The sequence below is a fragment of the Notechis scutatus genome, chromosome 3, assembly GCF_049901735.1.
Source record: "Notechis scutatus isolate UNSWTSFEM ecotype Mainland chromosome 3, rNotScu1.2, whole genome shotgun sequence".
Lineage (NCBI taxonomy): Eukaryota > Metazoa > Chordata > Lepidosauria > Squamata > Elapidae > Notechis > Notechis scutatus.
The window spans coordinates 207,518,260-207,532,614 of NC_142011.1; the positions used below are offsets into that span (position 1 = coordinate 207,518,260).

The 14,355-nt window shown below is 43.7% G+C and overlaps 1 protein-coding gene across 1 annotated transcript; it reads right to left on the reverse strand.

The window, feature by feature from the left end:
- Positions 1-7,842: 7,842 nt before the first annotated feature.
- On the reverse strand, positions 7,843-14,145 carry LOC113427468 (ly6/PLAUR domain-containing protein 2-like). The gene is made up of 3 exons (XM_026689983.2): positions 13,783-14,145; positions 10,028-10,147; positions 7,843-8,168 (listed from the first exon to the last, which is right to left on the reverse strand). Exons 1-3 carry the CDS (start codon positions 13,856-13,858, stop codon positions 7,966-7,968), a joined length of 399 nt encoding a protein of 132 aa, XP_026545768.1. The 5' UTR covers positions 13,859-14,145; the 3' UTR covers positions 7,843-7,965.
- Positions 14,146-14,355: the final 210 nt, after the last annotated feature.

Consider the following 14,355-nt stretch of genomic DNA (forward strand, 5'->3'; position numbering starts at 1 on the left):
ACCCAGAATCACACGTGCTTGGTGGTTCTGCTTCACCATTTTAAACCATCTTTCCAAGCAGCCTCCATGTTTCCCGTGTCTTTCTTCCCACTTGAAACTGAACCCAGATGGACATTTCTTCCAACAAATTAATCGGTGGAACAGCCTGCCACCAGAAGTGGTGGGTGCTCCATCATGGGAGGTTTTCAAGGAGAGATTAGACAGCCATTTGTTCAGAATGGTAAAGGAACACTACTTGAGCAGCGGTTTGGACTAGAAGACCTTTAGGTCTCATCCGATGCTGTTATTCGGAGGAGGAAGAGGACTGTGGGGTCCTTGATGATCTCTGAACTTGGTTGCTTCCTTGCAGACGTTTCATTACCAAACTAGATAACATCATCAGTGCTAGAAGGGAATGAAGTTACAGAGAAGAGGAAGAGGAGAACTACGGGGTCCTTGGTGTTCTCTGAGCTTGGTAGTTTTCTTGCAGATGTTTCATTACCTAGCTAGACAACATCATCAGTGCTAGAAGGGAATTAAGTTACAGGGAGGAGGAGGAGGAGGAGGAGGAGGAGGAGGAGGAGGAGGAGGAGGAGGAGGAGGAGGAGGAGGAGGAGGATAGTGTGAAGGTTGTAAGTACAAGGACCAGTCATAAGTCATTGGGCAGAGTTCCAGATTTGGCGAGTTGGGGTTCATACAACAGGACTTGTCAAAGAAAGGTAGTTTGACTTGTATTTTTCTCGCCACAGGACTATTAGCACATCCACTCTGCACACCGGACTTCAATTGACCTATGGTATATTGCAGTGATGGCTAACCTTTCTGTCATCACGTGCCGAAAGTGCCTGCACCCATAATGCAATGCACGCATGACCCCCCCCCGTGCTCCTCCCCCCCCATGCATGCATGCGTGACCCATCCATGCTCCCCCTGCCCCTGGGCATGCACACGTGTCTCCCGCATGTGCCTCATCTTCACCATCTTAGTTTGCAGTTTGCTGCCAGTTCACCTTCTGACTCAACAGCCCCTATCTTGTTCTTCTCCCTTGCAAATCAATTCCCCTCCTGATAGAAAACTACTATACGGTGAAAAGAAGTTGGTTTTCAGGCTGAAGGGATTAGATGATTCAGAATCAAAGAGACACGCCTTCTCTCTTTGTTCCCTGGTCACTCTTATGCCACAGCCTTGGTTAAGATTTCTACACTGTTCACAAATGATCCCTTCTTTTTTTCTAATGCCATCACCATATTTATCAACCCCAACATCTATTTACACAATGAACCATCTGATCATTCTGAATGTGCTTGGTATTTTTGATCAATAGATATATTTCCCAAGGATCCAAGGGAGTTAAAGATGTTGTTGTAATATATTTGTTGTTCCAAGTGACACAACTTTTTGTGCTTGATGATCTGGGATACTATCTGTTCCTGTTGTGCTCCTGGTAATTTTCCAGATTTTTCTGAGATGGCACCAAGTGTTCTGACCATTAGTTGGCTCTACTACAACTATCTTTCCATGTTTACTCCAGCTTTATTTGAAGGTATGTTTCTTTTGAAGCAGTCTGTAAGGTCACAAACAAAGTATACACTTACCAGAAATCCCCTGACCCCAAGCTTTGCTTCTTATAAAAATATTGTGTAAAACCACGAAATTGCTGAAGTAGGGAACTGGAAATAACCACGATACTGTAAACAAGGGTGGACATGGAAAATAACAGATGGTGTAAGATAACGGAGTAATAAAAAATGTACCTCTCACTTCCTCTATGTTTCCTTAATAGAAAGATATATGTTATTCTCCTTTTTTGGTAAAAATGTAATACAAGTAACGCCCCGTCATAGTCTGAGGTCATGCTATGTATAAAAGTGAAGCCTCAGGAAGAGGAGGGGGTTCAGAACTTGTCATGCTAATGCTCTGAACCTTGTGCACAAATAAAAACCTGTATTCTCCAACCTTTCATGGTCTTGTGTCCTGATTTGGAAGCAAGATTTTCTGCAACACTTTGAAGATGGGAATTGTGATTCAAGCACCCCTGGAAGGAAAGAAATTGGATGCAGTAACAGATAACAGATAATCAGAGTTGGAAGGGACCTTGTATGTCATCTAGTCCAACCCTCCGCCCAAGTGGGAGACCCTATACCATTTCTGACAAATGGCAGTCCAATCTCTTCTTGAAAGTCTCAAGTGATGGTGCTCCCACAACTTCCAAGGGCAAGTTGTTCATTGTTCTAACTGTCAGAAAGTTTCTCCTTATTTCCAGGTTAAATCTCTCCTTGTTCAGTTTCCATCCATTATTCCTTGTCTGGCCTACAGGTGCTTTAGAAAATAGCTTGACCCCTTCCTCCCTGTGGCAGCCCCTCAAATATTGGAAGACCACTATCATGTCTCCCCTGGTCCTTCTCTTTACTAGACTACCCAAGCCCAGTTCCTGCAACCGTTCATTGTATGTTTTAGCCTCCAGTCCCCTAATCATCCTGGTTACTCTTCTCTGTACTTTTTCTAGAGTCTCAACATCTTTTTTTTTTTATAATGTGGTGAACAAAACTGGATGCAATACTCTAGGTGTGGTCTTACTAAGGCTTTATAGAATGGTATTAGTACTTCCCTTGATCTTGATTGCATCCCTCTGTTAATACAATTTAGGATTTCATTAGCTTTTTTGGCGGCTGCTGCACACTGCTGGCTCATATTTAGCTGGTTGTCCACTAAGATTCCAAGATCCCTCTCACAGTTACTGCTATTGAGCCTGGTTTCACCCAGTCTATATGTGTACTTTTGGTTTTTCTTGCCAAAGTGTAGGACTTTACTTTTCTCTGCATTGAATTTCATTTTGGTAGATAGGGCCCAGTGTTCAAGTCTCCCCCAATCCATCTGGACCTTGAGCTTATCTTCTAGGGCAGGGGTCTTCAAACTTGGCAGCTTTAAGACTTGTGGACTTCAACTCCCAGAATTCCTCCTCCAGTCATGTTAGCTCAGGAATTCTGGGAGTTGAAATCCACAAATCTTAAACATGCCAAGTTTGAAGACCCTTGTTCTAGACTGTTGGCTATTCCTGCCAGTTTAGTATCATCTGAACATTTGGTAAGTTCTCCTTCTATTCCCTCATCTAAGTCATTTATGAAGATATTGAATAGTACTGGGCCTAGGACAGAACCTTGTGGTCCCCCACTGCTTACTTCCCTCCATGTAGACTTAGACCCATTAACGACTACTCGTTGAGTACATGTAGATGTAGTATCATTAAGGACTACTTGTTGAGTACAGTTTGTCAGCCAGTTGTGAATCTACAGTGATGATGCTATTTATCCCACTTTTTTCTAGCTTACCATGAAGTAGGTTATGGTCTACTTTGTCGAATGTCTTGCTGAAGTCTATGAAGATTATGTCCACCGTATTTCTCTGATTTAGTCACTAATTTAGTCACTATGTTGAAGAATGAAATAAGATTGGTTTGGCATGAACTATTTTTAACAAACTTGTGCAATTTCCATCCATTATTCCAAGTGTGGCCTTACCAAGGCATTATAAAGTGATACTAACACTTCACACATTCTTGATTCTATCCCTCTGTTAATTCAACCTAGGACTTTGTTGGCTTTTTGGGGGGGGCAGGTGCCTCACACAGCTGGCTCATATTTAAATTAGGGACAGATCATCTTGGAGAAGGCCCATCTATGTGGTTCACTAAGAGAGAACCCCAACTTGATGACACGCTGTCAAAGTTAGCTGCTGTTGAGAAATCGTTCAGCTGCTGTTCCTCTTGAAGGCAAAAGCCATTCAGCAGGCCTGAAGCATCGTGGGCAATTCAATCAGAAGAATTCTTACACAATCCTATTCAAGGCAGCTTCTTGGTAATATGCCGAAGGTACATAAATAAGGAGGAATATTAATTACATTAATTAGGAAGGCTTTAAGAAGTGCCTTGCAAAATCTGTATATAATTGCAATGAAACTATTGCTTTCAACATTCGATTGAAAAAGAATAATCTGATAAAGGCAGAAGGTTCAAAGAAAAGCAGATGGAATTCAATTAAGCTATTAAAATACCTAGATGTCCCCACTTTGAAGGTATAAAACACAAGAAGTCATGCGAGTTATCTTTGCTAAAAGCATATAGTACAATACAGCCAACTCGGAATTCAGGTAGGTCCTCGAGTTAGAACCACAGTTGAAACCCAAATTTCTGTTGCTAAGTGAGGCAGTTGTTACGTGAATTTTCCCCTATTTTATGACCTCTCTTTAGTAACATGATTGTTAAGCAAAAATGGCTTCCCCACTGAATTGTCTAAGGAAAAGGAGGATTAGGGGGGACATGATAGCAGTCTTCCAGCATTTGAGCGGCTGCCACAAAGAAGAGGGGGTCAACTTATTCTCCAAAGCACCAGAAGGCAGGACAAGAAACAATAGATGGAAACTAATCAAGGAGAGAAGCAACTTAGAACTACGGAAAAATGTCCTAACAGTGAAAACAATTAATCAGTGGAACGGCTTTGCCTTCAGAAGTTGTGGGTGCTCCATCACTGGAGGCTTTCAAGAAGAGACTGGACTGCTATCTGTCAAAATGGTGTATGGTCTGCTTGGGTGGGGTGGGGGGGCGGGGTTGGACTAGATGACCTACAAAGTCCCTTTCAACTCTGTTATTCTGTTAATTAATTAGTGGAACAAGTTGCCTTCAGAAGTTGCGGGTGCCCCATCACTGAACATTTCCAAGAAGAGACTGGATTGTGACTGGTCTGAAATGGTATAGGGCAGTGATGGCGAACCTTTTTGTTGTGGTATGCCGAAAGCATGTGCATGCTGGCACCCACAATGCAATGCCCCCCGTCTTTTTATCTGCACTGTGCTTCTGCGTGGCTCCCAGCCGATTTTTGGCCCGTTTGAGGCCGTTTTTGCCCTCCCGGAGGCTCAAAGGAAGCCTCTGCAGCCTCGGGATGCTGAAAAACAGGCCTGTTTTGGCACTTCCGGTATTTTCAGAAGGCCATTTTTTTCAGCTGGGAGCCTCCGGGAGGGTGAAAACAGCCTCAAACGGGCCAAAAATCATCTGGGAGGGGCACGCATGTCCCGTGAAGGTAAGTTTGACTGGGGCTTGCGTGTCCGCACAAATGCCTCTGTGTGCCACCTGTGCCCTAGGTTCGCCATCACGGGTATAGAGTCTCCTGCTTGAGCAGGGGCTGGATTAGAAGACCTCCAACCTCTCTTGATTGATTGAATTTGCTTGTCTGAAGATTGCAAGGACCCTGGGATATTGCAATTGTCATAAATACATGCCAGTTTCCAAGTGTTTCAATTTTGTTCACCGTGGGGATGCTGCAGTAAGTGTGAAAAACATTTTTTCCCCCACTTTTTGCAGTGCCCTTGTAACTTAGGGATGTAAAACCATTTATAATTTTAATTGGTTGTGCATGGAAACATGAATTAAGATTAATATGAAATGTAGGTAACCATCATGGTTGATTATATGTAGCAATAGCACTTAGACTTATATACTGCTTCACACAGCACATTACAGCCCTCTCTAAGCAGCGTACAGAGTCGTCCCCCAACAATTTAGGTCCTCATTTTACCCACCTTGGAAGGATGGAAGGCTGAGTCAACCTTGAGCCTGGTGAGATTTGAACTGCCAAAATTGCAGTCAGCCGGCAGTCAGCAGGAGTAGTCTGCAGTACTGCACTCTAACCACTGCACCACCGCAATTCATGTAGCTATTGAACATAAAATCCTTGGATTTGGGTTATATCTGGATTAGATTACAACCATGTTCCTGAACCTTGAACAATTTTAAGATGGATGAACTTCAACTCCCAACCCTAGCCAGCATGCCAGTTAGGTAATTCTGGGAGGGAAAGTCCACTCATCTTAAAGTTGCTGAGGTTAAGAAATACTTTATTACAATCAGCGTTGGATAGATTTGCCATAATCCATAGTTTGTGGGAAATTGATTTACAGGGCAGATATCAAATGTGCCTTGCACAATTAACCAAAACCAACAGCTCAGCACAAAATCACATTAAAATTCATCTTTTAAAAACACAAATGGAGATAAATTCAAAACAGAACAGAACAGTGATGCTTTCTAAATGGGCATTCTTTCAAAGCTATAGATGCACTAAGCCTACTATATGCTTTTCTGCCCATTTCAAATAAATGGAGTCCTAAACAGGAAGAAATAATTCCTGTATCTTTTGGAATACAGCAGATATAAATGTGAATTCTTGTCAGTTGTTTATGTCTCTAGCTTGGCTTGTTTTTCACTTGTGTGTCGTCCCATTTTTGCCCTTTAACGGTCTTGTCATTTGCTAAAGTTTAATTACCAAACATCAGGGTATATATTTCCTAGCTGAACTGTGGGCCATGTAAGCTTGCATTGACCTGGATCTAAGGATTGTCTGGAAGTGCATAACAGATACCAGATAATCAGATTTGGAAGGGACCTTGTAGGTCATCTAGTCCAACCCCCCGCCCAAGCGGGAGACCCTACACCATTTCTGACAAATGGCAGTCCAATCTCTTCTTGAAAGTCTCAAGTGATAGTGCTCCCATAACTTCCGAGGGCAAGCTGTTCCATTGGTTGACTGTTCTCACTGTCAGAAAGTTTCTCCTTATTTCCAAGTTGAATCTCTCCTTGTTCAGTTTCCATCCATTATTCCTTGTCTGGCCTACAGGCGCTTTAGAAAATAGCTTGACCCCTTCCTCCTCCCTGTGGCAGCCCCTCAAATATTGGAAGACCACTATCATGTCTCCCCTGGTCCTTCTCTTTACTAGACTAGCCAAGCCCAGTTCCTGCAACCAAGCCAAGCCCAGTTCCTGCATGTAGGATTAGAACTAACCTGACCAACCGCCACATTCATTTTCCAACATTTTTGCAGTAAATGAAAGCAAACCCCACTCCCTTCCAGCACTGATGATGTTACCTAGTTGGGTAAAGAAATGTCTGCAAGAAAACAAACAGGGTCAGAAAGCACCAAGGATTCCTCCTCCTCCTCCTCCTCCTCCTCTCCACAAACCCTTCTAGCATTGATAATGTTACCTAGTTGGCTCATGAAACATTTCCAAGAAAACAACCAATCTCAGAGAGCACCAAGGACCCCACAATTCTCCTCCTCCCTCTCTCCTTCCACTCCACAAACCCCACTCCCTTCTAACACTGATGAGGTTACCTAGTTGGCTCATGAAACATTTTCAAGAAAACATCCAAGCTCAGAGAACACCAAGGACACCATAGTCCTCCTCCTCCTCCCTTATCCTCTTGCTCCACCCCCTCCTCCACTCCACGAACCCCACTCTCTTCTAGCACTGATGATGTTACCCAGTTGTGCTTTAAAATTGGGGAGGGTGGGCTGTTAGGAGTTCGCAAGGGTTCAGGAGAGCCCCTAGCTAAGATTCTGTACAGTTTGGAGAACCCCCGAATCCCAATCCTGCCTGGCCCTGCCCACCCTCCACTCCCAGGAGTCCCCACGTGGCCCATTTTGGATGCAGGTAAGTGTAGGGTACATATGAAGGCTCGGGGAGGGCAAAAAGCGGACCTCCCAGAAGTTTGGAAATGGGCCCGTTTCCAGCTTCCAGACAGCCTCCGGAACCTGGGGAGCCATTTTTTGCCCTCCTGGACGCTTGAGAAAAACCTCCGGATCATGGGGAGAGCAAAAACGCCCCCCACCCCTTCACCCTGGTGCAGGAGGCTGACTAGGCCACACCCACCCAGCAACCAGAAAGAGAACCGGTTGCTAAAAAATTTTGAAGCCCACCCCTGATTAAAATGTCTTCAGGAAAACAAGTTCAGAGAGACCCCAAGGACTGCACAGTTCAGCCCTGAGCTATAAATAGCCTCTTCCATCCATTTTTGCAGTAAGTTCCAGACCAAAGTTTCAGTTCCCATTTTTTATTTTTTATTTTTTATTTGAGACAAAGAGGAATCCGGGAATATGAAGAGAGGGCGGCCCATCGTTCTAAGGAAGTAAAGTCGCCAAATTCTGGAGAGATTGAGTCTCAACGGAGGAAGAGGAAGAAAGAAACCAGCAGTCCCCCCAACATGGTGTAGCTGATCTCTAGCCAGGAGGCCCCATCGTGGTTGCAGAGGTCAGTGTGGCAACAGATGATCAGGCGCGTGGAACCGATTGCATCTATCTCGGAGAGGTTGCAGGCCAGAGAACAAGACCGAGTGACGGTGGATTCGCCCACAAAAGGGTAGACTGCCAAACAACCAGAAAAAAAAAATAATTCAGATAATTTATGGCACACAGAGACTCATGTATCATGCTAGAATTGACCCCGTGTCTTCCAAGCTGTCCTAATACACAAGAAGAGCATGCCACTCCTCAGCTCAGCAATAGAATACCTTGAAATTTTGGACCTGGACAACTTAGAACTATGCCGCCGACGGTCTGACCTAAGCTTAGTACACAAAATTGTCCGCTTCCATGTCCTACCTGTTAACGACTACTTTGGCTTCAACCACAAGAACACGTGGCTATACAATAGATACAAACTGAAACCGCTCCAAACTTGATTGCAGAAAATACGACTTCAGCAAAGGAATGATCAATGCCTGGAACTCACTCCCTGACTCTGTTGTTTCATCCTCAAACCCCCCCAAAACTTTAACCTTAAATTGTCTACTGTGGACCTCACTCCATTCCTAGGAGGTCTGTAAGGGGGGGGTGCATAACCACACCAGCTTGCCTACCATCCCTGTCCTACTGTTCCCATTTATTTGTACGCATTTATTATGCGTATACTTATACCATTTATACTTATGTGTTTATATGTTAGGTTCATACTTATGCTTGTTTTCTCATACATGCTTGACAAACATAATAAATAAATAAATGAATGAATAAATGAATGAATGAATGAATAAATAAGTGAATAGATAGATAGATAGATAGATAGATAGATAGATAGATAGATAGATAGATAGATAGATAAATAAATAAATAAATAAATAAAATATCTGGGCCACCTCGGAAGGATGAGAACTGTAGGACATCTTCTCTGATGGATATTCAAATTGGGGAAATCTAATGAACCAGAGGCTTAAAATTATGCATATCCATCCAGGTATCCCTTAAGGTTACCAATAGTTCCACACAACCAAATCCATGCAGAATTTGGACTGGCTTTCAGGAATTGTGACAGTCTGGTTTCTCTGTGTTCTCAGGGCCACCTGAGTGGTGCAAATGGACTTGGAGCCTTCTTGGGACTGCTGAAAAGACTCTGTTGTAGACTGGAGGTAGTTGATGTCATATGCCTCCCCTTCTGTTGAGGGAGGGCTGTTCAGTTTGGACATAGACGGCCTCTTTGACTCCTCTTTCAAACTAGAGGTCCTCTCTGTCCAAAATGTGGGCTTTGCTGCCTTCAAAGGAATGGCCTTTGTCTTTTAAATGCAGATGGACTGCTGAATCTTGTCCTGATGGGTTTGTTCTCCTATGTTGTGCCACGCGTTTGTGAAGTGGTTGTTTTGTTTCCCTAACTTACAGATCTGCACATGTCTCGCTGCATTGTACTGCATATGCCATGAGGGGTGAAGCATCTTTGGGACAATCATGACCTAGATGACTGAGACTCTCCACAGACAATTCAACAGGATCTGTGGTGCAGTGGTTAGAGTGCAGTACTGCAAGCTAATTCTGCTGCAGCCAGCTGCCTACAATTCGGCAGTTCAAATTCCACCAGGCTCAAGGTTGACTCAGCCTTCTATCCTTCCGAAGTGGGTAAAATGAAGATCCAAATTGTTGGGGGTAAGAGGGAGACTCTAAACTGCTTAGAGAGGGCTGTAAAGCACTATAAAGCAGTATATAAGTCTAAGTGCTATTGCTATTGCTATCTCCCTGTTTAGTAGCCACCTGTTATCTATATGTCATTGTCAATGTTCAAAAGACCTGCACACTTTGTCATATCCAGGCTGTGACATTATGTGAAGGTGATCCAGAAACATGCATTTTTAATCCCTTTTTCATAGAATGAGGAGTGAGGAGGAAGAGAAGGGAAAGTCTCCTTCATCTGACCTTGACCTTGAGCATCTTAGATCAACTTTGTCCTTCAACCTCACCTTCTTCAATAGAATGCATTGTCGTCATACACGTGGTTTGGTCTGGCATGCAATTCATCACCGCCATGCATTTCTCAGGTCTTGTGGGCTCCCGGCATGAAAAACATTTCAGAGATTGGGCTGTCGTGGAAAAAGAACCATATATAAATATCTAGAACTATTAAACAAGGAGAAAGAACTGCAACTGGATTACAGTCCATTTAATATTCTTTGGTTCTTAGAGAGAATGCAAAACAAAAGTGTTGGAGGTCTTCTAGTCCAACCCCCTACTCAGGCAGGAGACCCTATACTATTTCAGACTTTGGGGGATAAATGGACCTCCTTTTTTCTGTGACAGCCCCTCGAATATTGGAAGACCTTAATCCTTGTTTTTGTTAGACAATCCTATCCAATTCATGTAACCCTTCATCATATGTATGAGCCTCCAGTCCCCTAATCAATCTTGTTGATTTTCTCTGTGCTCTTTTTAGAGTCTCAGCATCTCTTTTTGTATTGTGATGACCAAAATACAAAATACACACACACACACAAAATACAAAATAGCAGAATACCTCATGCCACCAGACTTGAAATTTTAGACCTAGACAACCTAGAACTACATCGCCTTCGGTCCGACCTAAGTGCAGTTAGTACATGAAATTATCTACTGCAATGTCCTACCTATATACCTATGAATACTTCAGCTTCAACCACAATAATACAAAAGAACACAATAGATACAAACTCAAGGTAAATCACACCAAACTTGGTTGCAGGAAATACGACTTCAGCAACAGAGTGGTCAATGTCTGGAATACTCTACCTGACTCTGTGGTTTCTTCCCAAAACCCCAAAAACTTTAAGCTTAGACTGTCTACTATTGACCTTACCCCTTTCCTAAGAGGTCTGTAGGGGGCGTGCATAAGCGCACCAATCGTGCCTACTGTCCCTGTCCTATTGTTTCTTTTTTTCTTATTCGTATCCATTTCATGCACTCATAACCATGCTTATGCTTATACCTGTTATCTAATACTTTCTTGACAAGTAAATAAATAAATTAGTTAATAAAACTGAATGCAATATTACAAATGTTTCTTACAGAGGTAGTATAAAGTGGTAGCAAATCCTTCACTTGACCACAACTGAGCCACAAGATCCTGCAAATTCCATGCTGATAAAACTTTTGTGTTGAGATTAGTCTTTTTTGCACGTGATACGAAACAAACATTTTTTTTTGCGACTTTCCTTTGTCCTGTTGGGGTTATTTCATGCAATCTGATCTTCCTCTTTCTTAGTCCATTCTTTCGTGATTAGCTGCTGTGTCAACTGTGCTGTTTTGTTGAACTCACTTTAAAAATGCAATGGTTCTTTAGAGGTACACTTATATACCATGTTTCTTCAACAATACGCCCGCCCTCAATAGGAAAACCCAGCATGTTTTCTAGGCATAAAATGAAATTAAGCCCCTCTCCCCAAATTTAGGCCCAGTTTAAAACATGCGAAATTGGGAGGGGCGGCAGGGGGGAACTTGCCATTAGGAGTGCCCCGCGGGCAGCTACGCCTCACCATCAGCCGCTCCTAACACCATGGTGGAGCACGGATGGCTCCCTTACCCCTCCCTTACCCAGGTCAGCAGGCGGGCGGCGTTGGCGTGGATGTCCGGCAGCGTTTCAGCTGCTTCTCAGGCCTCCGTAGCTTCCATGGTTCCCACCAGTGCTGGCGCCTCTCTCGCCAGCGCCGTCTCCAACAACAGCGTCTGAGTTGCTCCCGCTTTTCCCCCGTCCCTGTAACAACAGGAAAAAAAAACATTTTGAGGTACCTGGGAGCGCCGCGCACTGCGTTTTGGTTTAATCCTGAGCGGCTGGGTGGGCGTGAGAAGAGCCGAGCGAGCGTCTCTGCTGCTGCTACCCTTGGTGCTCCAGCCTCGGGCTCTGCAAGTTTGCAAAAGTCCCAGTGCACAGCCCGTTCCTGCATTCCAAGCAGCCGAGCTGCAACTGTCCCTCTCTCACCAGCACCGTCTCCAATAACAGTGGCAGCAGCGGCAGGAACCATGGAAGCGTTTCAGCTGCTTCTTGGGTGGGGGAGCTGCCTCCATAACTTCCACAGTTTCCGCCGCTGCTGCCGCTGTTATTGGAGATGGTGCTGGCGAGAGAGGGACAGCTGCAGCTCAGCCTGGGCACTTGGAATGCAGGAATGGGCTGCGCACCGGGACTTTTGCAAACTTGCAGAGCCCGAGGCTGGAGCACCAAGGGTAACAGCAGCAGGGATGCTCACTCGGCTCTTCTCACGCCCACCCAGCCGCTAGGGATTAAACCAAAACGCAGCGCGCGGCGCTCCCAGGTACCTCAAAATCTTTTTTTTCCTGTTATTACAGGGACAGGGGAAAAGCGGAAGCGATTCAGACGCTGTTGTTGGAGACAACATTGATGCGTGGGGGGGGAATTAATTCACCCCCAAAAAGCGTCCTAGCCGTTTTTCCGGGACTCAAAGAAAAATAAGGCCCGGCCTTATTTTGTGAGAAACACGGTAATATACAATAGGTCCAGAAAATTAGCATTCAGAATGATTTAACTTGGGAGTTTCTTAAGAAAAGATTTTAATCGAGGGATTATTAGGCAATTAGAAAGTAAAAATGGAAGGTAGTTCTTGATTTACAGCACTTAGGTTTAGTGGCTGTTGAGTTATGGATTTAAACATTTTATTGTAGAAGAAAATACAAAAATATAAAAACAAATGGTAGGACACAGTGGGGAGGAAAAGGGGAAAGACAAGTGAGGATAGGAGGAAGAAAAGAAAACCTACAACTATAGGTACGGAGACATTTCCTAATGGGGAAAGCAATCAACCAATGGAACAGCTTTGGGCAGGGGGGTGGACTAGAAGACCTCCCGGGTCACTTCCAACTCTTATTATTCTATGTTATTTATGTTCAGTGAGTAAGAAGAGTAATTTTAGATGAAAAAATCTCTCCATTTTCTTGGTTACAATTCCTAGCATTCAAAGCACCTTGAATGCTAGGTGGTTGCTTCAAAGTCTCCAGATCTTCAACCCTTTATCTAGCAAGCTTGAGGAGATGGGAAGTGTCAACCGTGAAGCTGACCTGATAAGAACCCTGACAAGAGGATGCTAGGAAACAAATAAGGCTTTCCCTGAATGCCTTATCTGGAATATCTCTCCATCTTCTAGATCAAGGCACTTGGAGAATCAAAGGTGACATGTTGCAAGCCTGTCAAAGTTATTTCAATTTGAGCTATGTCCGCAATGTTTTCCATCTGGGTGGAGAAATGGTGAAATATTGCCTCCTCCTATGCTTTCAATCAAAAGGAATGTACAATCTGGCAATTGAAGTTACCAACACAAGTTCCCTTTGTGTCCTAACACAATTCGTGGGAACCAAGTTTGGTAAAGAATCCCTTCCTTTGGGAAAAATGCTCCCTCTACCTCAGAGGTCACCTAACTGGAGGTTTTCAAGAAGAAACTGGACAGCCATTTGTCCAGAATGATATAGGTTCTTTTGCCTCAGACTTGGGAGGTTGGATTAAAAGATCTCTAAGGTCTCTTCCAATCTTATTGTTCGATGTTCTTTTGGTGCGGCTTATGGCTCTTCTCTGTGACTTTGCCAACTAAACCTCTGAAAGGTTTTCACAGAGGAGAACATGAGTGGCGTGTCTTGTTTTTCTTTCCAGTGGTGCTACAAATGCCATAGAAGGCAGTCTCGTATTTCTTCGTCCTAATTAGAAAAAAGAGGGGGATTGATTTAAATAAAATATTCTTACCGAACTCCACGAACAAAATAGTTGTCAGGAAAATGGTTACCACCATCACCATGCCTCTTCCACAGATCTTCACCATCTTAGTTTGCAGTTTGCTGCCAGTCCACCTTCTGATTCAACAGCCCCTATCTTGTTCTTCTCCCTTGCAAATCAATTCCCCTCCTGATAGAAAACTACTATACGGTGAAAAGAAGTTGGTTTTCAGGCTGAAGGGATTAGATGATTCAGAATCAAAGAGACACGCCTTCTCTCTTTGTTCCCTGGTCACTCTTATGCCACAGCCTTGGTTAAGATTTCTACACTGTTCACAAATGATCCCTTCTTTTTTCTAATGCCATCACCATATTTATCAACCCCAACATCTATTTACACAATGAACCATCTGATAATTCTGATTGTGTTTGATATTTTTGATCAATAGATATATTTCCCAAGGATCCAAGGGAGTTAAAGATGTTGTTGTAATATATTTGTTGTTCCAAGTGACACAACTTTTTGTGCTTGATGATCTGGGATACTATCTGTTCCTGTTGTGCTCCTGGTAATTTTCCAGATTTTTCTGAGATGGCACCAAGT

Bases quoted from the DNA above. Each gene is read 5' to 3' on its own strand.
- LOC113427468 (XM_026689983.2), bottom strand. From the start codon at position 13,858: ATGGTGAAGATCTGTGGAAGAGGCATGGTGATGGTGGTAACCATTTTC. The intron at 10,148-13,782 runs GTAAGAATATTT...TTTCCACGACAG, and splicing joins TATTTTGTTCGTGGAGTTCG to CCCAATCTCTGAAATGTTTT. The intron at 8,169-10,027 runs GTGAGGTTGAAG...GTTGTTTGGCAG, and splicing joins AATGCATTCTATTGAAGAAG to TCTACCCTTTTGTGGGCGAA.